This window comes from Mustela erminea, chromosome 5, assembly GCF_009829155.1.
Source record: "Mustela erminea isolate mMusErm1 chromosome 5, mMusErm1.Pri, whole genome shotgun sequence".
Classification (NCBI taxonomy): Eukaryota; Metazoa; Chordata; class Mammalia; order Carnivora; family Mustelidae; genus Mustela; species Mustela erminea.
This window is the reverse complement of record NC_045618.1, coordinates 130295685-130321626: the sequence shown is the minus strand read 5'-3', so window position 1 is coordinate 130321626 and position 25942 is coordinate 130295685. Positions and strand designations below refer to the sequence as shown.

The 25942-nt window shown below is 47.2% G+C and overlaps 1 protein-coding gene across 3 annotated transcripts; it reads left to right on the top strand.

Annotated features, from left to right (window-relative positions):
- The first annotated feature begins 3484 nt into the window (after positions 1 to 3484).
- On the top strand, positions 3485 to 22704 carry CIPC (CLOCK interacting pacemaker). Of its 3 annotated transcripts, none has more exons than XM_032344839.1 (4): positions 3485 to 3634; positions 10240 to 10427; positions 17064 to 17233; positions 20264 to 22704. In XM_032344839.1, exons 2-4 carry the CDS (start codon positions 10292 to 10294, stop codon positions 21152 to 21154), a joined length of 1197 nt encoding a protein of 398 aa, XP_032200730.1. In that variant the 5' UTR covers positions 3485 to 3634; positions 10240 to 10291; the 3' UTR covers positions 21155 to 22704. The 3 variants fall into 3 exon arrangements, with proteins under 3 accessions (XP_032200730.1, XP_032200731.1, XP_032200732.1); XM_032344840.1 differs by lacking the exon at positions 3485 to 3634 and adding an exon at positions 9493 to 10105; XM_032344841.1 differs by lacking the exon at positions 3485 to 3634 and having other exon boundaries at positions 10322 to 10427; positions 17004 to 17233.
- The last annotated feature ends 3238 nt before the right edge of the window (positions 22705 to 25942 follow it).

The following is a 25942-nucleotide window of genomic DNA, read 5'->3' as shown; positions in this document are numbered from 1 at the left end:
GAGAGCCTGGGATCCGTAGATCCCTCTGCCCACCACAGGCTGGGGCCCTGTCCTCTTCTCTCACACTCCCGGCTCTGGGACTGCAGAGCACACAGATGCCTACCTTCCCAGCACAGCCTCTTAAAACACTATGAAGAGGTCAGTGCTAATAATGCTAGATTCAGACTAGAGGATAACTATTTTACAGATGGCCGGACTAAGGTTTGGAAAAATAAAATGGATGGTTCTCAAAAGCTAGTCCAAGAACTGACGCCAGTCCTTAGGGTGATGTTTTCACGGGTCTTCAGCAACACTGGAAAAATAAGAATCATGTAATGAATTTTTCATGGAGGAGAAATTATTTTTCCAATCATGAGATGATGGCCTCTCCTCCTTCCTGTGTCTATGCGGGGGGAAGATGTTAAAATGCCCTTCTTTTAGAAAATGGTATTGATAGGAGCAGGGATTTGAAATCGGATCTTTTGAATACTTTCACTGCTATTATGCTATTCTGAATTACTTTAAAATAGTTCTAAATGAACTTTAATTTTAAATTCAACTTTAAATATTAAAATAAGTATTAAGCGACTATTTACAAGTATTTTATATACTACATCGTATGCTTGAAAATTTCTTCAAATGAAACTCAGCACAACGTTGACCCTTCATGGCATCCTTTATGCAGCATGAAAATGCAAATCCTCACGTGGACGGGGAAGTTAACAACTTAATGAAATAGGCTGGGTGGAAGGGCCGCTCCTGGCCCCAGACTGTGGCATTCCATGACAGGAGAAAGAAAAAGAAGCCAATTTACAAAGCCTTGAGTGTAGCATTTAAGGGAGCAGGTCTCCCCCTGCTGGTAGTGGCGGCAGCAAAATGAGTCTTGAACCACAGCTGGTACTGAGGACTAGAACTTAAAAGGATTCTATAGCAATTTTGCTTGGAAACCCACTTTACTGTGTGACAGTAAAGATTAAAGAAGCCACGGCTCCAGGAAACTATCAACCAAGATGCTGACTTACAAACCCTGGCAAATTAACAAGGCCAGGAAGAAAAATTTTTATATTGGTTTGGCTATAGAAAAATTTATTTTTTTAAAAAGTTGTCCATTTTCATGAATTTCTTATATTGTATCATTAGTGATATAGAACCATACTCAATAAAAATCACACCTCTCAGTAAACTGGTCCGATTCATTTGATTCCATTAACAAACTTGCCTTTGAAATTTATTGATGGGGCACCTGGGTAGCTCAGTGGGTTAAGCCTCTGCCTTCCGCTCAGGTCATGATCCCAGGGTTCTGGGATGGAGCCCCACATTAGGCTCTCTGCTCCCCAGAGAGCCTGCTTCCTCCTCTTTCTCTGCCTGCCTCTCTGCCTACTTGTGATCTCTGTCAAATAAATAAATAAAATCTTAAAAAAAAAAAGTGTTATTGATACACCATGGATGCTCATCAGATAGGTAAAATCAAGTAAGTCTGGCTTCCTTGCACCTTTGGAGGACTAAAATAATCCTCACGCTTTGGCTTATTTCATTTATTCTCTTTTGTCTGGTATGCATTATACCTTCGTCTACTTCCATTACATGCAACTATATTCAACACACTTCCAGTAAATCCAACTTTTATCTGTCCTTCTTAAAGCTTTACCTTCTGCTCTCTTCCTTCTCCCACAACAAAAAACAACTGAAGGCTATTTTTTTCTTCCTCGATTTTATTAATTAGCTTCTATTCAGAATCCTCCAGCATTTACCATATTCTCATATAGTTTCTTAGAACATGTCTTTCCCCTATCAGATTCTAAGGTATCTGAAGACAAAGACTATTTTCTTCTGCCCCCCAAAGAAGCAATATGGTTAACGGTTAAGATCTTGTACTTAGGGGCGCCTGGGTGGCTCAGTGGCTTAAGCGGCTGCCTTCGGCTCAGGTCATGATCTCAGGGTCCTCGGATCGAGTCCTGCATTGGGCTCTCTGCTCAGCGGGAGCCTGCTTCCTCCTCTCTCTCTGCCTCTCTTCCTACTTGTGATCTCTCTCTGTCAAATAAATAATTTAAAAAAAAAAAGATCTTGGACTTAGTAGTTTGTGTCATCAGTGTTCTCATCTATCAGCTACAAAGACACTAGGACCAACCTCATAAATTTGCGGAAGCACAGTTAAGAGAATGCATGTAAAGCTGCCTGGCTCTTAATTACTGGATAATTGTTAACTATTGTTTTCACTCCCACCATCCCCTCAACAAAAGCTTTACATGCTGTAGGCATTCAATTATTATTTGTTGGTGGGGCTTATGCTAATAAATATATTCATATGCAGCAAAGCATTAGCATTATCTGTGTCTAGAGGGCTAAAGTGCTTAACCATGACCTAGCAGCTTTTTTTTTTTTTTTTTTTTTTTTTTTACAAAGGCTTGGATTACGGACACCGGACGATTTCCCCGCCCCGCGATCTAATCAGCTCGATCGGATACAACCCTGTGTATTCTGGCAATGTGCTATAATCTTGCACTGCCTAGTCAGGTAGCCATTGGCTGGCTACACGTGGTCATTGAGCGTTTACAATGTGGCTAGTGCAAATGAGAAACTGAGATTTCGTATTTTAATTAGTTCAAAACCTCCTAGTGATTAGTGGCTACCGGACTGGACAGGGCAGCTCTAGAACTTGCCTCCACCCGTCACCTGACTTCACCTGACTTTTTTTCCAATTAGTAACCCTCACTGATCCGATGCAAGAGAATTAATCCCGAGCCCTTTTCCTTTAGCTATTACAAGTGTGTTCACTGTCACACTTCACCAAAAGCTGGCAGGCGAGGCAGTATCCATATAAAACCCAGCAGCTCGGACAGTGGCACGGGACAAAGGGAGCCATACATCAAAGAACGTGAAACCATCCCAGAGAAATACTGATGGCATCCCTGCGTCACGGAGGGCTGTCTCCAGAGGCAGCGGGGAACGCCAGCCAACCGCCGCGACAGGCGTGGCAAAAACGTGAGCCAAGCGCGGGGCGCTGAGGAACGCCCCTGCCAAGCCCAGACTGCGGCGAGGGTGCGCGCCTGCCCTCCCACGCCGGACGCCACCGCCTCGGCCTCACGTGCACGTCAGCAGGCCTGTCCCGGTCCCCAATCCTAAGGGTGCCCCTGCTTCCACACCGAGAGAGCCACTCCAGGCCAACCGCCACCCTCTCCCGCAGGAGAATCACGCCTCCTGCTCTGTCTGCTAGAAGCCCGCCCACCCGTGGCTCCTCAAAACCCCGCCTCGAAGCCGTGACCCCGCGGCTCTAAGTTCAAGGTCCCCTGTACAAAATGGCGGCGAACCCTGGGAACCAACCATAGAGACGCCCGCCTTCCGCGGAGAGAGCTCAGGCCTCTTAGGGATGTCCGCGATTCCCTGGGAGGCGTGCCCGCCTCGCTTTCCGGTTGGGGGGGGCCCTTCTAGGAGAACCTCGACAGTCTCCATGGTGCCGGGTCCTCCGAGTCGAGTCACGTGGCCGGAGAACGCCGCCGCGGAGGCGGAGGGAGGAGAAATGGGCGGGAGGCGGGAGCTGGTGGGGAATAGCTTGAGACCCGGCGCCGACGGGGTTGTCATGGAGCCGCGGGGCCGGGCTCGCGCATGCGCCGCTTGACCCGCTGGGCCGGTCGTGGAGAGGCGACCTCGGCCCTAGGTGAGAGAGGGAGGCTTGGGTCTGGGGGCCGAAGGTTAGCGCGGGGAGCGTGGGGAAAGGAGGCAGGAGTAGGGGAGAAAAGGGAAGCGACGTAGGCAAGAGCGAGGACGGGACTTTCGGGGGACAGAGGGCCAAATGGTGGGAGCAGGAGGCGGTGCGTCTGTTTCCCTTTTAGTTGGTTGCTTTTGCTGCGAGGGGCGCGGCTGCGTAGGAGAGGGGATGGCGGGACACTGGGGGCTGTGTGTGGGGAGGGGACTTGCATGGGCAGCGAGTAGGGTACCCAGTCAGGCTGGGTGGGCCCGGGTCTAGCCCTCCTGGGCGTCCAGGCAGCGGCGGAAAGCCCGCAGGCCTGCAGGGCTCTGAGCAGAGGGGCAGGGAACGGGCAGGTGAATGGGAGCGGGGCTGTTACCCGGTGAGGGTCCTGGGCCTCCGGTTAGGGGGTGGACATAGTGCCCCGTCCTGGGCCCGGGACACAGGTGTGCTGTCTTTTGCAGAGACCTGATGTCACCCATTTGGCTGGCTGGTGGTTTCTCCTGGGTGGGCCAGCTTGCCAGAGACGGTGCCGGGACGTGGGGAGGTGGGGGAGAAGGTGTGCAGGGCCAAGCAAGGAGTTAGTGGTTAGTGGGGGGGTTTCGGGGAGTTCTGATCCAGGCCCAGGGCCCAGGCCGCAGCCAGGCTCCCCGTGATTGCCCAGGTCCTGGCAGTACACATTGCCTGGGCGTTTGCCTTGGGAGTCTGGTGGTGTGCCAGTCACAGCACGGTCCTAGGGTCTGCCCAGTTCTGCCCTGCTGAGCTGGCAGGCTGGTGGATGCCTGGAGCGTGCTCCTGCTGCCTGGCACAGATGCAGCGTGGGCTGGTGCGAATGGGGAGGTGGGCACGGTTACTGTGAACCCTTCTGGGAGCTGGCGATCTGGAGAATTGTGCTCATCTTATCTCTTCTTTGGAAGAGGAGAATGGAAGGAGCCCTATCTGGTTCCAGACAGAGGACATTGTATGGAATCGGGGTTCAGGATCTTTGACATAAATTTGCTGCCGAGTTGGAGAATGGAAATGGAGGCGAAGGGGAAAATGAGTATTTGAGATTTCCGTTTGGGGTGGGGGGGGTGTCTTCCCTCTGTTAAAGCACACAGACATTTCCCCAGAATGGTATCTCCCACATGGAGACGAAGACAAAGTAACTTCAAGGAAAAGCCTAGTAATGTTATTTCTAATTATAACTGGGTTTACTCATGATTTTCTGGGTGGTAAGGTCTTAATTTCTACAGCCTTGTCCTTTTTTCATATTTAAGTCTCTGCTTGAGTTTCACCTCACACCTCCGTCCATGCACGCATGTTATCCATGTGATACGTTTTAAAGGGGAACTTGAGCTCTTAGGAAAGTTGCCAAGTGTCTATAAAAGGAAAGATCTGAGAGCAGCATTTCAGATCCTTTCCTTGTAAACCTTGGTTCCCCCTTTTATTATAAGCCTAAATCTCTGTAAAGATTGTTTCTGGATTAGACAACCTTTAATTCGGTTGGTGGACTTATCCCTGAGGTTTCACTTTAGAATAAGGGGCAAATGAGGTACCTGTTTCCCCTAGGAGACCAGACCTGGAAGTCCAATCTTGAGACGACCATGGTGTTTGGAAACGCACAGTCGTGACCTTCAAGCTGTTGGGGTATTTCAATGAGGCTGTCAGCGGGGCTCGGCAGGACAGAAGACTTGCTGGAATGTATTATTCTGTTGAGCACCTCACACATGAGTTGTGGGGGGTTGAGGTTGCAAAGATGAAAAACAACTCGAGGTTACGGAGACAGATGACTTGGTCTGGCGTGCAGAAATAAGCCAAGTGCTAGAGAGCGCTAGTTAGAATTTTATGTTATACCTATTTGTATAAACTTTTATATTTATTGATTCACTTTCCATTATGAGTTTTATGTGTCCTATTCCCCCTGGGAACATTTTGGACAATGTGTCACATATGCACCTAGGAGAGGCCCAGCTAGGTCGATTCTGACAGTCTGGGGGAACTTCAGCTGGAAGTCCTTTCCACGGAGAGTGAGGCATGTGAGGATCTCAAATGTTTGTAAAGCAGTGTTAGTGGTTTCCAGTCTGTGCCAGGAAGCAGGACATGGCATGGTGGGTAAGAGCTGGGTAACCCAATTTCCACTGCTAGCCTGCTTAGGAGCATCTGCCTTGATTGTAAAATAATATTGAGGAGGAAAAAAAAATCTTGAGGTTTTCAAACTGCCACTTGCAAGGCTCTGGGTTTGAGAGCAGTGGGGTAACTGCCATCACTGTGTGCTCTTCTCTGTCCTGGGCCTCGAATGGTGCTGTGCGTGAGCAGGTCTGTTCACTGACTTACTCCTCTGTGCCACTCCCAGGACGGTGGTGCCTCTCCTCTCAGAGAAGCGAGGTCACGGAGGGATAATATAGCCCTTCATAGTCCATCTCACCTTCCTCAGACACCAAGGCTTTCTGTTGCTTCAAAAGAACTTTGCTAAAAAAAAAAAAAAAAAAAAAGGAACTTTGCTTTGGACAGTGGCTTTCACATTTTTAGTCACTTTCACATCCAAAGCAGTCCATTCGCTTTTCCAAGGTGGGTTATGCATTCTTTATTTCCAACTGCTACCACTTCTCTAGGATTTAACATTTTTGCATCTGTTCTCCTTTTAACCTATTAGTCAGCGTTTGTGTTTTGATTTCACAAGTACGCAACTTCTCAATGAGCCAGAAAATTCCTGTGTATCTTCTGAAGTTCTGTTGGCCACACTTGCATAACAGGAGCAAGACTTTTTGGTTGTCTTAACAAAAGGACTGTAGACTAAATTGGGATGCTTTATCTAAAATAACCTGTAAAATAATTCCTATCTAGTAAGGTAATGTAAAAAGTTTGCCAAACCCTCAATTAGGTGCAACGCACATGAGCTACCTTCCTGATCTAAGGAGCAGGGTCAGACTTCTGGAAGGCTGATGGCCCATCCACAAGCTACAGCTCCGTCCATTTTGAAGAAGCTTCCTGTTCCCTTTCCGTGGTGTTACTTCAGGAAAATTAAACTATGCACATTTGTTGGGTTCCATTCGAAAGGTTCCTGATTTAATGAAACATACAGTTCTACATTTTGGTCTCCTTACATTTTGGTCTCCTTTTTATTTATTTTTTACTTTTTTTTACTATTTTTTTACTTTTTTTTAATTTTTTACTTTTTCATTTAAAAAAAATTTTTTTAAAGATTTTATTTATTTATTTGACAGAGAGAGACACAGCAAGAGAGGGAACACAAGCAGGAGGGTGGGGGAGGGAGAAGCAGGCTTCCTGCTGAGCAGGGAGCCCTGAGCAGGGAGCCCTTCCAGACACTGGGTTCATGACCTGAGCTGAAGGCAGCTGCTTAATGACTGAGCCACCCGCGTGCCCCTTGGTTTCCTTTTTAACTGGTTTATTCATGCTGTCCAATTTCATAGCCATGCAGTAGAGACGCTGCTTTTCCATTGTGCTGTGCAAGGGGGGAACAGTGTCATCGTTTCTCTTTTATGCACATGGGGCTTCACTTTGTGACCAAGAGTGCTTGGTCATGGATTGAATGGGGGAAGCGCGTCCCCGTGAGTGAGTTAGATAGGATACAAAATAATTTTTACTTGGAGTTGTGCTTAAAATTGAGTCTCATTCAGATAAGTTCCCTTTAGTCTGCTTCTACTGCATGCAAAAAAGTAGGAGCAAGAGGGTTGCTCCAGGAAGCTTGTAAACATCCTTGTCTTTAATTTTATCTTGACCCGCTCCTCTGCTTCTGGTGTAGGTGATGTTCTTCACTGTATCCTCTGCTAGAGAAGTGTTCAGACTTGACATTTTAGGATATTCCAGATACAGTGCCCTTTGGCAGGGAGCTCGTGTTCCTCTCCACTCAGAAGGACAGATGGATGGAGGCGCAAGGGCACTGTGGTTTAGAGCCTCACCAGGCATTGCTTGGACCTAGTATTTGTCGATTCATGCTGCGGTAAAAAAAACTGCACAGACTGGGTAGCTTACAAACAACAAAAATGTATTTCTCACAGTTCTAGAAGCTGGAAGTCTAAGGTCGGGGGCCCAGCATGCTCTGGGTCACAGAGTATTTGCTGTCCTGTGGTGGAAAGGGCAAGGCCTTTCTCTGGTGTCGCCTTTATAATGCACTCACCCCATTCAGGAGGGCTCCATTCTGCTCTTTTAAGCACCTCCCAAAGGCCCTACTTCATACTACCATCCTGGGGGGATGGGTGGTGGTTAGGATTTCAGCATATGAATTCGGGGCGGGGGTGAACATTCAGACCATAGCACCTACCCATGGCACCGTCAGTGCCATTTTCCCTGTTTTCTTTATCCCCCAATAACCTTTGTGTTCTTACCATGCCATCCTTATCACTGCCATTCCACGGGGACGCAGATGGCCTTGTTAAAATATCTGGAATGTTCTCAGCCTCTGCCAGCCTTCTGAAGGGTTCATTTGTCTCATTCCTTGCACTGTTAGCCAGGTTCTGGATATGCTGTGGACTTGTGTGTCACTGGGCCACGTCTAGGCTTCTTTAGCTTCTCTGGGCTCCCAACTTGCACATGTGACAGCCTCCCCAGCCTCTCCACTTGGATGACCCACAGCCACTTCTGTCTACATGGCCACGATTGGACTGCCCTGGCCACGCCACCGAGTCCCTCTGCGCCCTTTCTGGGCTGCCTAGCCTAGGAAATGGTCCCACCGTCTACCTCCCAACATGCAGTCACCAAGCCCCATCAAGTCTTCTTTCTAAATCTGTCTCCAGTCTGTTCCCTTCTGTCCTTTGACCACTGCTACCGCTTTAATTCCCCGGGGCTTCTGGGGTAGTATCTGCATGATCTCAGTGCCTCTCTTGCCTCTCTCCACTTTAACCTCAGTCCAGCACCCAGAATACTTTGAAAATGCTGCTCCACCATGGGTTATAAGGCACTGCCTGCCTGGCCCCCACCGCTTCCTCTAGGGGCAGGTGCATGGCCTTCTACCCCCCTGCGCCATGCTCTGGCCTCCCTGGCCTCTCAGCTCTTTGAATGTGTCAGATTCTTTGCTCCTTTAGGGCCTTCACAGCCGGATCCCTGGCTAACTCCTCTGGATCCCGGCTACACATCACTTCCTCAGGAAAGCCTTCCCTTGCCCAGTACCCCCTGCCCTGCCCCAACCGCTTTTAGCTCCGCCCCTTTATAGCTGTTACCAAAAGTCATGATTTAGGGGAGCTCCTGGGTGGCTCAGTTAGTTAAATGTCTGCCTTCAGCTCAGATAGTGATCCTGGAGTCCTGGGATTGAGTCCCACACTGAGCTCCCTGCTCAGCTGCTCAGCAGAGAGCCTGCTTCTCTCTCTGCCCCTTCCCCACCCCCACTCATGATCTCTCTCTCTCAGAATAAATAAGTAATATCTTTTTGGGGCACCTGGGTGGCTCAGTGGGTTAAGCCGCTGCCTTCGGCTCAGGTCATGATCTCGGGTTCCTGGGATCGAGTCCCGCATCGGGCTCTCTGCTCAGCAGGGAGCCTGCTTCCCTCTCTCTCTCTCTGCCTGCCTCTCCATCTACTTGTGATTTCTCTCTGTCAAATAAATAAATAAATAAAATCTTTTAAAAAAAAAAATAAGTAATATCTTTTTAAAAAAGTGAAAAGGGGCACCTGGCTCAGTGGGTTAAGCTTCTGCCTTCGGCTCAGGTCATGATCTCGGAGTCCTGGGATCGAGCCCCGCATTGGGCTGTCTGCTCAGCAGGGAACTCTGTCTGCCCCTCTGCCTACTTGTGATCTCAGTCTGTCAAATAAATAAATAAAATCTTTTTAAAAATCTAAAAAAATTTTTTTTAAAAGTGACTAAATAATTGTATGATTACTTGATTAGTGTCTGTCTGGCTCTCTAGATCATAAGTTCCAGCAAGGTACTAGCCATGTCTCTTGTGTGCACTTGGTATTGGTCCTAGCACAAGGCCTGCATCATAGCGGGCGCTGGATAGATAACTTTCTAAATGAGTACCCCTTACCCTGAGACTCAGTTTCCTCTTCTGTAAAATGGAGGAGCAGTGGAGGAGGACATTTAAAGCAGTAACGTTGCGTGTGGACTTGTATGGAATCAAAGCACTATTATACATGGTCTTACTTGTGCAGAAAAGTTCTTTTTAAGCCAAAGCGTAGCCTGCACATATGAAGAATTGTGTTCAGTACCTCATCCAAAGAAGTGAAGGTTAATTTGAACAACTCTACTGTCTGGGGCCTGCCGGTGCATGCTGGGAAGGCAAGCCTTGTCCAAGATGGGCATCACCTCTCCTCCCTTCCTCGGGGAGCAGGGGGAGTTACCCCTTCCAAAAAGCCTAATCAAGTGTGCCTTTGTTAGCAGTTTACAAAGCTTCCACTGAGCGTGGTTTGCGTGCCCTGAATTTGTAATGGAATTTGAGGGCAGGAGAGGACAGTGAACCTCCTTTTGGGTGGAAACCATTCTCCCGTGCAGCAAACTTGAAGCCCGGGTAAGCGGAGGCCTCAGAAAATACGGAGGAAGTGGGCGAGGCCAGTGTTCTCTGCCCTCGCTTTCCTCACCGGCAGGATCACCTGTGTCCCCTCTGCAGGCACTGTCTTCTGACATAATTATTGTTTTCCCCAGGGCAATCCAGTTGAAAGGAGGACTGATGAATCCACTTCCAGCCCAGTAAAACATGGAGAGGAAAAACCCGTCCAGGGAGAGCCCCAGAAGACTCTCGGCCAAACTGGGCAAAGGCACAGAGATGAAGAAGGCAGCTCGTCAACACGGCATGGCGGTTGCTGAGTCAGATAAGGACTCCGGATTTTCAGGTTAAAAATACCTTCTTCCTTCCACATCGCAGTGAATGATTTGCCTAAAACTCCTCCTAAAAATGTCCTCCCTAAAATTTGTGTGATAAATGTGGGAAGCTTTCATGTATAGGATAACTAACTGTCTTACGTCTTAAAATGGTAATTCTGGTGCCCATGTTGTGGGCTGCCGTCCGAGTCACCAGGGGTTCTTTTTTGAAGGAACGATCTGCCATCTTTTTTCAACTCAGACTCTCTCAACTTTAAATCTTACATGTTCAACTGTTGCAAGTGGTTACTGGGGAAAAAAATACTTAACTACAATTCTGTTGGCTTAGCTCCTTTTCCAGAGGAACAGCTACATTGCTAGAAGGAAAAAACTGCTGCATGGTGTCACTAGTAGCAAATGAAACAGAAATAGTATATAATTTTAGGTAACTTGTTTTCCCTAAGAAAGTAATTTTGCCATGTTTAAAAACATTTCCCCCCACAACCCACCCCTGCCAGGATCTGTGCATTTTTGTATTTGAACTAAGAGACCCCCCAGTACAGTTCCAAACTGGAGACTCTATTCGAGACCAGCAAGTAGAATGGTTTTCAGGTTTCCTCACTAGTTTGTTTTAAACCTTATGTGAAAGGGCTAGCTGCCTGCACAGCACAGCGAATCTTTTAATTTTGTGCCGGGTGCTGTTACTTCCAGGTTTGAGGATAATGGCTTAAATACGGCTTGAGTGTATCAGCATCTTTGGCCGAGAGGATGCAGCAAGGTGATGCCAGGGACTCCTGGCTGGGTGGGCGTGCTGAGAGTAGCGCCCTCTCCTAGAGGAAGATTTATGTTACTCAGCTTCGCAGAGACTCATCAATCCATCTTGTTGATTTATTAATTTATAGTGCAAAATGCAGCTGTTAGGAAAATTAGAACTCTCTCATCCCTAGATTGGTGTGTTTTCTCCCTGTAGGCATGCTGCATGCGAAGCCAAATTAAAAATAGATTGTTGCTCAGAGAGGAACAGAGTACCAGCCTAATCGAAGGATTAGAATAAGGACAGTCCAGGGAAGGAGGGCCTGCTTATTAGCCCTTTGGGTTTTTCTTCTCTCTCAGCATTGTTTCTGAGGCTTGACTCCTCATAAGACTCATCTGAGATTCTTGTTAACATACTGATCACCACCACCCAGGTACGTCCTGATTCCCCGGAGGTCATCAGTTGCTAAAGGAATCTCATCAGTATTACTTATTTAATTAGCAGAATACCTTTTCAAACTCCCAAGGGAGTTGGAATATCTATTGAGTAATAATAATCGTGTTAACATTTATATAGAATTTACCATATGAGTTCTGTGTAACCAGTGGTTGGCTGGCAAGTTTGCCAGTTTCCATGGTGCATACATCTCACCAGGACCAATTAATTTCAAGCTACTAATACGATGTTACCAAATGTGGGGATGGGAAGATTGGGGGAATTAGAGAACATGTATAGTCTTAGTCCGTGTGAGCTGGTGGGACCCAGCCGCGGCACATTGTGGCATGGACTATGTTAAGTAGTTCATATAAAATAACTCAGACCGACTGTCCTGTAAGAAAATGACTGTTACGTTCCCCATTTTACAGATGAGGAAATTGAGGCATAGAAAGACTACGTGATTTCCGGGGCGCCTGGGTGGCTCAGTCATATAAATGTCCCACTCTTGATTTCGGCTCGAGTCATGATCGAGGGTCATGGGATTGAGCCGTGCGTCAGGCCCCGCCTCAGGCTCCCCTTGTGCAGAGTTTGCTTGTCCCTTTCCCTCTGCTGCTTCCCCTGCTCACGTGCGCGTGCACACATTCTCTCTCTATAATAAATAAGCACATCTTTTAAAAATTTTTTTTAAAATGTTGTTAAAAAAGGATTACATCATTTCCAAGATCAGGCAACTGGTCAACGGTAGAGCTGGAATTTGAATCCAGGGCTGTATGACTCCAGATGCCCTACCTTACAGCACTGTTGCTGAAAGTACTTTAGTGGCCCACTCTGATGAAATTCTTTTTTTTTTTTTTTTTTTAAGATTTTGTTTATTTATTTGACAAAGATCACAAGTAGGCAGAGCGGCAGGCACAGAGAGGGGAAGCAGAGAGCCTGAAGCGGGGCTTGATCCCAGGACTCTGAGATCATGACCTGAGCCAAAGGCAGAGGCTTAACCCACTGAGCCACCCAGGCGCCCCTCTGATGAATTCTTTAGGTTAATGTCAGCCAAATCCACCTCATCTGTTCATCTGTTCATTCAGTAATTGATCAGGAGTAGTCAGTGATGGGGAGTAAATGTTGGCTGAGATGCTCACAGTTGCTACACTGGAGTGAAAATACTGTGTAGAGACTAAAACCTACATGGGGTGGGCGCTGGGGTGGCTCAGTGGGTTAAGTATCTGCCTTCAGCTTGGGTCATGATCCCAGGGTCCTAGGATCGAGTCCCGCATCGGGCTTCCTGCTCAACAGGGAGTCTGCTTCTCCCTCTCCCCTCTGCCCCTCCCCGCTGCTTGTGCTCTCCCTCCCTCAAGTGCTCTCTCTCTAAAATAAATTGTGTAAGACTGTTGAGTCACAGACCTGTACCCCTAAAACAAATAACACATTATATGTTAATAAGAATAAATAAATAAATGAATAAAATCTTTTTAAAAAATTAAAAAAAGAAACCTACAATTGGTGTGGCTCTCTATACTTTTTGGTGCTCTATAAGAGAGCCACAAGATTCCCTTGCTTTGGCATTCCTTATATATTGACCTTTGACCCAAACTCATCAGGACTGGGCTAAGATTATGGTTGAAGTTTGGGTGGGCACATAGATACGCGTGCAGTTCCTGTTATCTGAATGATAACAGTATTGCTGTGATTAAGCTAAGGTTATTGCAGCCAGACCTTTATTGGTTAGGGTGGTGTACAAGTTCGCTAGGATGGCCATAACAGTCCACAAACCGGATGGCTGAAACAGCACATTTGTCATCTCACAGTTCTGCAACCTAGAAGTCTGAGACCAAGATGTGGGCAGGGTTCATTCTCTGAGGGAGAATTTACTGATCACCAGACTCCTCTCCTGGAGATCATGATAGCGAAGGTTGGTGGGAGAGCCCTGAAAAGTGGGTTCTGTTGCTTTTTACACACGTCTCTGGTGATTTCTGTGATCATACCGGTTTAGGAAACATTGTAGGCCTAATGTCTCTTTTTTTTCCTTTTACTATCACGTTCGTTTTTCATATCCTAAAGGTAATACGTGCTCATTGTAGGAGTTTTGAAATTCAGGAACACGCAAAGAAGAAACTAAACATTATCTGTAATCCTACCACCGATTAGTGCCAGGATGTATGACGTTTCGGTATGCCTTCCAACAGCCTCAGCCTTGTCAGGTCACATGTTTTGTAGTGTGTCCCAAAGTCTGGATGGTTTTCCTGATAGTTGCCTAATTCTCTATGTCAAAGTGCTTTAAGAAGCATTGTGTTGGGGCACCTGGGTGGCTCAGTGGATTAAGCCTCTGCCTTCAGCTCAGGCCATGATCTCAGGGTCCTGGGATCGAGCCCAGGACCCTGCTCAGTAGGGAGCCTGCCTCCCCCCCTCCCTCTGCCTGCCTCTCTACCTACTTGTGATCTCTCTCTCTCTCTGTCAAATAAATATATAAAATCTTAAAAAAAAAAAAAAAAGCGTTGTATTGTTCAGACATAAGGTGAGATTAAAAATCATCATTACACCCCAGAGAGCAGCCTTGTATGTGCCTCTGGTCTCTCCTGGGCCACTGCCAGGGAGTGAGTTCATCAGCGCCCGAGTTGCCGTTCCGAGTACCTTGGAGCGTGATGGGATTTGTAAAACCTAGGTAGTTTTTCCCATTTGAATTATTCTCCCAACTTTGTGTTTTGAAAAATTTCGAATGTACACAAAATGGAATGACCATCACAGATGTCTCATTCAGATCCACTGAGGGATAGCATTTTGCCATATTGCTGTATGTCTCTATACACATACCTACCTCCTGTTCATACCGTATATATCTATATATAAACAAATATACTTCAGTACCAGTCTCTTAAAAGAGTGGCATTCTTCTGCAGTAATTCCAGCATCAGGGTCGTAACCAAGAGTTTTCACTCGATGTAAGTTATTAATTAGCCATAATCCATATTCAGATTTTCCCTATTGTCCCCAAAATGTCCTTTGTAACTGTTTGTCTTTTTGTCGACTTGTTTGTTTTGGATCCAGGATCCAATTAAGTATTGTGCATTTTAGTTGTCCTTTTTAGTCTGATTTAGTCTAGAACAACGTCCTCATCTTTCCTTGCCTTTTCCTTCCTCCCTTTTGTCCCTTTGTTTTCTTTAATGCCAGCGACATACTTGAATGAATTAGGCCTGTTGTTCTGTAGAATGTCTCACTCTCTGGATTTTTCTGATAGTCTCCCCATTATTAGAGTCAGGATAAGCATTTTGTTTTTACCAGAATGCTGCACTTTTGATGTTACATCATTCCCGTAGCACATTATGAGATTCCCGAGTTTGTCTGTCCTTGGTGATGCCCTGGCTGATCACGTAGTTAAGGTCGTTTGTAAGCTTATATGAGATAGCTTTATTGCAAAAGTACCTTTTTCTCTTTGTAATTAGTACATAGTTTATGGGATGATACTTTGACACTGTGTGACTGTCCTCTTTCCCAAAAACTCTTGACCAATGGTTTTAACAACCACTGATGATGCTTGCCTGAATCCTGTACTACATTTTTGGCTTAAAAATGGTGATCTGAGGGACGCCTGGGTGGCTCAGTTGGTTAAGCAGCTGCCTTCGGCTCAGGTCATGATCCCAGCGTCCTGGGATCGAGTCCCACATCGGGCTCCTTGCTCGGCAGGGAGCCTGCTTCTCCCTCTGCCTCTGCCTGCTATTCTGTCTGCCTGTGCTCTCTCTCTCTCTCCCTCTCTCTCTGATAAATAAATAAAATCTTTAGAAAAAAAAAAAAAAATGGTGATCTGAGGGGCGCCTGGGCGGCTCAGTCATTAGGCGTCTGCCTTTAGGCTCAGGTCATGATCCCAGGGTCCTGGGATCAAGCCCCACATGGGGCTCCTTGCTCAGTGGGGAGCCTGCTTCTCCCTCTCCCATTCCCCCTGCTTGTGTTCCTGCGCATGTGCTCTCTCTCTCTCTCTCTGTGTCAAATAAATAAATACAATCTTTGGGGGAAAAAGTTACAATTAAAAAAGAATGTGCTCTGATTTACCATTCCTTGTACATTTTAGTGGCTGACACTTCTGTGGAGCAGGCACACTTCTGTAGAGTAGTACAGACACTTCTGTAGACCCTTTGAGCACTGCTGCGGATTCACGGAATACTCTTGTAATTCAGTCTGTCAGTCCTGTATAATTGTCCCAAACTTGGCCAATGGGAGCCCCTTCTAGATGATTCTGTGTCTTTCTGACTTGACCGCATTTGTGTTTGAGCACTTCCTTGCTTTCTGGGACAATAAGATGTCCAGGCTCATCTTGTACTTTCCACTTCCACTTGAACTGAATTTAGCTGTTTCTCCACGGATCCCTGTCTTTCTTTTTGTTCAGAATGGCGTTTAGAAACCAAGATTCATGCGCTCGCATGCATTTTGCTTCTGAGGTCCTTTGTCTCAGGCCCTGGTTCTTCACTAGAGGTGCACACTCAGAGTCCCTGTGCCTTGTGAAAATCCACTTGCCTGGGTGCCAGATCAGTCCTTCAGTAGATCGAAGGGAGGCCCCCAGCATCCTTAAATTCTAGAAAACATCTCTAGACAGTCTGATTAAATGCAAGTGTTGACACTTAACGCTCATTTGAATTATAGTCACATTTCCGTCCTGCCTCAGCCCAATTACTCTGCGATTCTTGATGAGCATTTAGTATATCCCCAGGCTCCTCGCTTGCAGGGTTAGAGCAGGCTCCTGGCTTGCTCCAGCAGGTCGCTAATTAAGGCCTTTCTGTATGGATTTCACATGGGGCGCCCTCATTTGCTTTCCCCCAGAGAGTGCCGTTCTGTCTCCCATTGTGCTGGATCCCCAGGGTGCACTCAGTGTGCATTCAAGACACCAGCACCCCCTTTGTTGGAGGTGTTGGGTGGAGGGGCGGTAAACAAAGACACATTTCAGATTTCAGCTTGGATGAACTTACCCACAATTGTGCAATGAGAAAATTTAGGATGGAGCCCTTTGCATTTCAGCATCGATGTAAGTTTTGAGGTTTACAGGCTGGTTTTGTCTTTATCCTTCTATCCTGTGGTGCCCAGAGCCTCTAAAGGTCTTCATCCTGCCCCAGGTCACACACGCAGTCCCTCCCCTCTCAGCAGCAGATTCTTGAAAGTAATGACCTCGCTTTGAAACCTTCACCCTGTTTCTCCTGTCAGCTGGCTTTAATTACTTTCACATAAACCCTAACTGATGCAAGCTTTTGTCTGTAATAGACTTAGAAAGGAAGTCTGCTGTCCTAGGGTCGCGATTTATAATCTTTTGAGGTAGGAGGGTTCATGTGTGGATTCCACTGAGACTACAATAAAAGCTAAAGACCCTTCCAGAAAAATTCACAAAAAACGTGTATCACAAATGTTCCATTCCATTTCGAGAAATCCGTTAACTCCTTAGGTCTGCTTAGGAGCCCCCAGCCTGGATCCTATGTGAACTGACCATTCTTCTGCCCAGCAGATGGGAGCTCAGAGTGTCTGAGCTCGGCAGAGCAGATGGAGTCCGAGGACATGCTGAGTGCCTTAGGCTGGAGCCGAGAAGACAGGCCAAGGCAGAACTCCAAGACCACAGGCAGTGCCTTCCCCGCGCTGTCCCCAATGGTCGTCATGAAGAATGTGCTGGTCAAACAGGTGAGGAGGACTGCTGTCTCCTGATGTGTCTGCCCATTCAAGTTTCTGAGCTCCCTCTGTACAGTGCCTCTTTTCTCTCCTCAAGGAGAGATTTTAGAAGCAGACCATGGGAACCACACTGATATGTGCTTCTGTCCCGGGGACAGTGGTTTCAGAAGGAACGCAGTAATCGTGACCTGTGTTCCCATTTTCCAGACAGTAGGACTGCTTTATTTCTGTATTCCTGGTTTGTCCAGAAGGACCCCAGAAATAAAGGAACGAAGCAGAAATGTCATAACTTCCACGGTGCATTCTAACATATGGCAGAGTTGAGGGTAGAAACAAAAGAATCTCTTTTTAATTTGGGCTGCTCTTGAATTGAGAGAGGTAGGATGTATTTATTTGTTTGAGCAGTGGAGGCAATTTCGGTGTTCTTTCAAAGTCGTGTCATCAGTGAGAAAGCAGCTCTTCGGTTTGCCTGTGGCTTTCCCAGTAGATGCCACACAGCGTTGTTGTGGAATTGAAAGTACCCCGTTTGGGACTTGATTACATAACTGTGCATATAATGTGATTATTGTCTGGATATGAAGAAAAGAAGATTTAGAAATGGAAATGTCAGCTCAGCCCGGTGTTTAAAACAGAGAATTCAATCACATGAACCTGGCTGAAGAACATTGAACCTTACCCGTCTTTGCTCTAAAGGGTATGAAGTTCTCAGTGGGTCCACTGCTGAGGCTGCTTGCAGCTGGTGAAGTCAGAAATCTGGCTTTGTGTGGTTGACCTTCCCACCTTAGGTGGAAGAACCTGGTGAGAGCCTGACAGGAAACCCTAAGATTGGAACTGTTTACCTCGTTATGACAGAGGCACACAAACTGATTTTCACCAAGGCAACCTAGTGACTTGGAGGAAAGAATGAAGAATTTTTGAAGCTTTTTCCTTGGCAGATCACATCTCAGCTGGGAGCGCAGTTGTCCTTACTGAAACAAAGAGAGGGAATAAAGGCATGAGATGGAGCCCACATGAGATTGTTCAGGCAGCCTCCCGCCCAGTGCCACTCGCTTCTTGGGTTTTTTTTTTCTCCTGGCTTTTTTCCTCTCCGCCTTCCTCTCCTGCTCCCTTCTCGCTCTTTCTCGTGTGTCTGTCTGTGTTTATGTGCCTTCTTTGTTGTAGACGCGGCTGGCAGCTCCCGAGGGCTGAGCAGCCCGCCGTTGAGGAGTGAGTAGGCTTTTCCAGCAGAGCGGCATTCTTCAGGACAAAGACCGCCGGGAAGGAAGGCTGCTGGGCTCCATCAGGAGCTTGGAGGCTCCGGGGCAGGCTGACCTAGAGGAGCAGTCTAGGAGTTTTGTTTTGTGTTTTCACACATGCTTGAATCCAGCACATCCCAAAATTAAAATAATCATACACTTAAAAAAAATCTCTGCATATTGTGTAATGTCTTGATATTTGCTGCTTGCTTTTAGGTATTTTTCTTGTGAGGGTCTGGTTCCTTCTCTGCCCCCGGACCATGAGATCTTGCACATCCTTGCTTAACCATCGTGGACATCTATTTGCTCATCTTTAACACGAAGGCTTTATGTGAAATGATTCTGAGATCCTATCCAAGCCGAAAATCTTGTCCCGTGTTCCCTCAGATGATTTCAGTGTGAATAACACATTGTCAGATCTCATAATTAGAACAGATAAGCTAAGTATCTATGCGGACAGCATACAGCCGCATTAGGAAGAATCATCCACTGAAATCATCTTGGGAGAGTAGTGAGTTACACAGTTTCTGGATCCGTTTGCCTCGTAGGTCTTGTCCTTGTGGCGTAAGTGACTAGGGGGATAGCCTGAAGTTTTGCTCTGGACCAAGTGGGCCAGGCTGATCTCTACTTCAGAAGACCTCTAATTTTGGACCTCTGACAAGGAAGTGTGGTTGCTAGGCCTGGCCCTGCTTGCTTAGGCGCATTACCCCAGCCGGACTCCAGAATGGATTTTCCGGGTCATCCTAGCCTCTGTGCAGATGAGCTATAAGTTGAACTTGGCTTAAAGTTCCTAGCGAGGCATCCAAGAAACTGACATGGGTGCAACATGGTATGCAGATGTAGGAAAAGAGTCCAGAGCTTTTTTCAGATAAATGGCCCCAGCAGGGTTAAGAACCTCCATTGAGTGCTCTCTTCCGAGCCTCATCTACACCCATATCTTTGGGACCGAGTTGGAACTGGACTGGCTTTTAAACATTGGGGACAAACAGCCATGCCCTTCTTTATTAGACTTCCATCTGAATCAGTACTTTAAGAATAAAAAAATGTATAATCGAGGGGTAACGTAACAAAAGCTGAGTAGTGAATGGTTAGGATGGGTTTTCGAGTCAGACCAAGGATGGAATCCTAGCTCCATGACTTAGTAGCTTAGAGGCTTAAAGCAAGTTATTTCCACTTTCTGAGCCTCTATTTCTTATTTGTGAGAAGAAACAGTAACTCCACATGGGCGCTAGGGAGATGAAAGGGGAGCACCCACAGAAACCATCATGTGCAGTGTCCCCCCAGAGTAAGCACCACATAAGCACTGTGGTCTTGAATGGCTTTCTGGTTACCGGATGTCACCGGCTTAAAAACGGGCCACGACAATATGTACCTCTCTAATCAAAAGTCATTTTCAGGTGAAAGGTCCGAGATACAGCTAAACGAAGACAGACTTGGGTGTAAAGACACACTTGTCTTGAGATAAGCACATTTTAACTTCGGTCAGGACTTCAGACTGTCCGTATGTTCATTGCTTCCATTGTGACCTTCACCCTGTCGTTACTTCGCCTACCTACAGTTTCTCTTTCTGCGGGATAACGCTTGAATAAAAGTAATGAGTTCCTTCAGTTTTCCCTTAAGAAAGGTTCAAAACAAAAACAAGACCCAAACTGCTGATCTCAGACTCAGATGGATTTTCAGACCCCCTTTCCGGTCCTGCTCTTGAGAAGGGCTCCCTGGAACGGGAGGGAAGCCTGTCCCCTGCAGGAGCTTCCAGCGCCTCTCCTTCCGCAGGTAACCGCAGCGCGCTGCTCTCCTCTGTTTGCAGGGCAGCAGCTCCTCCCAGCTCCAGTCGTGGACCGTCCAGCCGTCCTTCGAAGTGATCTCCGCGCAGCCGCAGCTCCTGTTCCTCCATCCGCCCGTGCCGTCTCCCGTGAGCCCCTGCCACGCGGGCGAGAAGAAGTCGGACTCCAGGAACTACTTGCCCATTCTGAATTCTTACACCAAAATCGCCCCCCACCCAGGCAAAAGGGGCCTTTCCCTCAGCCCAGAAGAGAGAGGAGAAAGTGGGATGCAGAAGAAAGTCTGTACCGAGAGACTTGGGCCGAGCTTGTCTTCCAGCGAGCCCACCAAGCCTGGCGCCGTGCCCCCCAGCCCCCCGGCACCCCCGGGCGCCAAGCTTGCGGAGGACTCCGCTCTGCAGGGCGTGCCCTCTCTGGTGGCAGGTGGCAGCCCGCAGACTCTTCAGCCGGTGTCCAGCAGCCACGTGGCTAAAGCCCCCAGCCTGACCTTTGCCTCCCCCGCCAGCCCGGTGTGCGCGGCAGACAGCACGCTGCACGGCTTCGAGAGCAGCTCCCCGCTGTCGCCGCTGGCCGCCAGCTACAGCTCGCCCCTGTGGGCCGCCGAGCACCTGTGCCGCAGCCCCGAGCTCTTGGCCGCCGAGCAGCGGCAGAGCAAGCACAGGCGCTTTCAGAATACCCTGGTCGTGCTCCACAAGTCCGGTCTGCTGGAGATCACGCTGAAAACCAAGGAGCTGATCCGGCAGAACCAGGCGACCCAGGTGGAGCTAGACCAGCTGAAGGAGCAGACCCAGCTGTTCATCGAGGCCACCAAGAGCAGGGCTCCTCAGGCCTGGGCCAAGCTGCAGGCATCTTTAGCCTCGGGCTCTAGGCACACCGGCAGTGAGCTGGAGGCGTTCTCCGACCACCCAGACATGTAACCCAGAAGGCATATTTTCCCGTGACTTGAGTGGTTCTTTTTAACTCTTTGGCTGTTTCTACTCCTGTCTCCCACAGCTTATGTAAGAGCTTTTCCTTCTACACTTCAACTGTTGGGCAGCTCACTTAGGAAGCCACATGCCAATACCTGGCCGCTGTCTTAACCTGTGGTCTGTGCACAGTTTACATACGGCTCTGTTCCTCTGAGTCCCCGAGGACTTGTGAATGCCCTGAGTCCCCTTCCCTTAGCCTGCAGGTGCTTAGATGGGTCACGGGGCAAAGCAGGAGAGATGGTTGTGTGGGGCTGTCGCAGCTGTCACCGTCCACCATCCCACACACTGTGAACAAGGGTACATTGATAGGGAGGAGCACACAGAGTGACACCTGTCAAGCCAGGGAGTAGGTGACAGAAGGATCCCTTTGTGGAGCTTCCCTCGAATGTCTTAGTCACAGACAGAAAGAGGAGGCGAGCTCGCGTTCCCCAAGGCATCGTGCCATCTGGGCAAACACTAGAGTGCCGCGGGCACAGGTTGGGCCGAGGGTGCACGCGCTGAGCCACGTGACGCGCTGTCTTCCTAAACTGGAAAGTCGAGGGGAGAGGGTCGCACCAGTGAACTCTTACACTTTAATCACAAGCCAGATTTCTCCTCACTTAAACTGGTAGGCAAAATACTTCAGATTTTTAAAGTATGGAATGGGTTCAGTACCATCTGGAATTGTAATTGCTGAATTGCTTTTTTGACTTAGACTCTGAAACAAGTAGACATGGCCAGCATCTCTTGGTTGGGAGTTGGAGGATTCTGGAAATGTATGCTCCCGCCCCCACCCCCCATGCCTCTTTTTGAAACAATGCAACCTGTTTTATGTGTGAAAATCTCAAAAGATAACTTAGTGGCTTCTGAGAATGTATGTAAGTTAACTCTCTGCTGCCACTTTTTTATCCTCTTTCATTTTTGTAAAAGAGGAAAGGAGTGATTACTAAGCTGATCAACTTTGAATTAAAACCATCCTGAAGTCCTGATGTGTGCCCAAAACACTGGAAACCACTCTTCGTGCTGATTGTGTTTTCCTATCCCAAGTTGGCATTTGTCGCATGTCACAGTGACATAGAGCACTCACGGGGAAGTCTTCTGTGTCTCCTTTGTGCCCTGGATATTGGTGGCAAAGCCAGAGGTGTGGGGTTAGTTATTTGAAGCTTATCTGGAAATGGAGGGTGCGATAACAATTTTCCAGGTGAGACCAATTCTTGGAGCGTCGTGGTAGAGGTAAACAGGATTCCTAAGTAGTGCCACTTCAGACTTTTATCTCTTTGGAATCTCATTTAAAAATTTCATCCTCTTGAAAATCTCCACAGAGATTACCTTAGTAAGAAATTCCGTGTGACCAACTTCACATTTTCTGCAGGGAAAAATGTTCTTAAAATTTCACCAAGGCCAGAAGCTAATGCTCACATTTACCTGGTAGTTACAACCGTCCACAGCCTTTAAATTTCAAGGCATCGGATTGCCCACACTTTGTCACTAAACTTGAATGTCTTAGATACGACCAGTTTAGAAATAGCTTGGCAAAAATCCCTGCACTCTCCTGATCAGTGCAGAATTATTACCTGCCATTTGTTTCTTGAAGGAGTTTCAAAATCCCAGCAAATGTGTCTTTCAGCAGACTCTCAGCTCCTTTCAATATTCCCCTCTTGGCCCGCTCCCTTCACCGCCCCGGAATCCGTGTGGTACTGTGGCAGCTCTGCTCTGTGCACCATGCGACGAAGCTTCCTTTCTGGCTGACGGTATTTGGCAGCAGAGATAACAGGGACAGGTGCCTTCAGAACAGCCTGGGCGCCAGTCATGAGTCTTACTGAGTGTCAAAAATCTGAACACACTTGCTGAGAACCAAATTTATTCCATCGGAAAAACCCTCTGTGGAGATATCAGCCTCTTGGACTCTTCTTACTAGATTAAGATTTGCATTTCCCTTCCTGTTATGGTGAAAGATGATGAAAGCCACCATTGATCCGCACTGCTGAGTGGCAGAGGGAAGCAGCATGTCCCTGGCTCTTCTCTCATCGTGTGACTTTGTGCTGGAAGTCTCTGTAGGCTGTTAGCATGGGTGTTCTTTCCCTCGTGGAGCTGTAAGCAGATGAAGCTGAATAGGGAAGTTAGTTCTTGGAAGAGGAGGTCCACTGAGGCTCCCAGACATTTGGGGCCAGACGCCAGATCGGCACATGAAGGAAGCTCGGAGTAGACCAGAAGGATCTCCGTTGGTTGCACGAGGCTGTAAGTAGTGATGGTCTTAGTGGGCGTGATTTGATCTGGTATGAAGCACTGGGGCAGGGTTACTACTTTCTGAGAGTGAGAAGCAACTCTGAGTTCAGACCGACACTTAAAGAGAACTTTTGGCAGATTTTGTTGGCAAGGGTGAGACACGTCTAGAAAAAGCTGCTGATGGAACTGGTTATGGGAACGGAGTTTAATAACATTTGTAATTTATTACACTCATGGCTTTTTATTGACTATCATATTGTCTGACTTTACTATGATTCCTTCAGAAAAGTAACTCTCTTGCGTATATTGAAGTCTTTTTCCTGCTATGAATTCTTTAGGGTAGAGATTTATTTACCAAATGTGAATTCCTTTGAGGAAGAATGAAGTTTTTGTAGAAATTGACTGTGAAATGTCAGAGAAAAATAAAATTCACTTACTTGAAAACTATTCGGCCTTTTTGCTTTATAAGTGCTTGAAAATACTAAGTGAAATCTAGAGTAAGTACAGTCGACCCTTGAATAGCATGGGTTTGAAGGGACCCATTTATCCGTGGATATTTTTTGATGAGGATGTTATAGCGCTACACATGTCGCTTCCTTACTGTTTTCATAACCTTTCCACCAGCTTGTCATTGTAAGAATACAGTACATCATCCATAGAACGTATAAAGTAGGTGTTAATCGACTGTGGTTACTGGTAAGCCACCTGGTCAACAGTAGGCTTTTTAGAATTTAAGGTTTTGGAGAGTCCAAACCTATACGTGGATTTTCATGTGGGGTATCATGTTATTCGAGGCTCAACGACATTTGCATTAAGTTTCAAACATGTACTCAGGTCACCTGGGAATGTTGGGATTCGGTGTAGAACCGGTGTGAACTTGAAATGCAGGCAATCTTAAGGCAAGTGAATAGTCCGGTATTTCCTGGTGTCTTGGAGGTTTATATTGGGTGGGTTGGGAAAATGAGAGTCAGATACAAGCCAAGAATTTCTTTCTTCTGATCTGACACTTTCACAAATGTTGAAACTACAGTTGTCTGCCGGCATGAGCTAACGCCCCATTAAATCAAGTTCTTCCTACCACGGAGGTCCTTAGCAAGTACAACTCCAAGCCTCCCTCCATGCTTCTTAGATTCCTAATGCTCTGCTCTTCCCTGTTCCCCAAGGCCAGTCCAACCGCCCCTCCCCAGATTTTTAAGACACTGGAAAAATACAAGCTTATCCTCATGTAAAAGCCTAGAGGGTTGCCAGAGTCTAATTCTCACAGCATTGTTTCTGTCCTACATAATTTTCTAAGTAGCTTTAAAATGTATGGCTGTATCACCACGTAAATGAAATGTCAAGATAGCTAGAGAAGGTCCCCGCTGAAATCAAGAACCATCTTCCCGTAAGAAGTGGCATCAGATAGGCAGACCACACAAAATGGATCTTGAGATATTCAGGCGAGCGCGGCTGTTTGAGTTTGTGGCCCCTGCCCTTTGGTGTGATTCCCATATGGGGAAATACTTTTCCACTTAAGACGCCTGTTGGAGCCACCCAAAGGATGGCATCACGACAGATCATACGTAGCCTGGGGCGACGGGGTCTAAAGACCTGCGTACACCTGTCTCTTCTGTTACGCATGAACTAGGTGGCTTTGGGTAAGTCACTGAGCCTCTCTAGGCATCACTCCTCTTGGCTGAATAATGAAGGATCAGAACTCTTTCTCCCCACGGTTCTGCCCAGCCCTCACCAGTTGAAAGCTCTGTCAGCTGTGTTACAGGTGAGCCATAAAATAAACAGATTTAAAACAACCAGGGTTGTCTCCAAAGCAGGTCCCTAGTGCTCTGGTAAGATGATTTTGAAGTGTTCTGTCGGCTTTTTAACTTCTCTGTGGCTCGAAGGGAAGCATTTTGCCGGTCCACACTGGTTTTTCCTTTCTTGTGATTGCCTGGTTGCAGCTAACATGAATTTGCCAATTCCCATATAAAAGCCTGCTCTCAAAGAATTATGAGCCCCACAGGAGAATCGTGTGGGGTTAAATCAAATTACGCCCTTCCTAGTCAGTCATCTGCAAACAGCTCCCTCCTTTCATCTGAACTGGACGATAACCGGTTGTATATGTTGGATGGCATGTCAATTAGCTTGCATTTCAGTCCAAATCCCTCTCCCCACCGATCAGGGAAGATGTTTCTATGAGTGTTAGAAGGAGCCTCTTAGGTTGACTTAACATTATTATTATTATTTTTTAAAGGTTTTGTGTATTTATTTGATGGAGAAAGAGATCACAAGTAGGCAGAGAAGCAGGCAGAGAGAGGGGGAAGCAGGCTCCCTGCCGTACAGAGAGCCCCATGCAGGCCTTGATCCCAGGACCCCGAGACCATGACCTGAGCCGAAGGCAAAGACCCAACCCACTGAGCCACACAGGTGCCCTGACTTAACTTTTTTTTTTTTTTTTAAGATTTTATTTATTTGACAGAGATCACAAGTAGGCAGAGAGGCAAGCAGACAGAGAGAGAGGAGGAAGCAGGCTCCCCGCTGAGCAGAGAGCCCGAT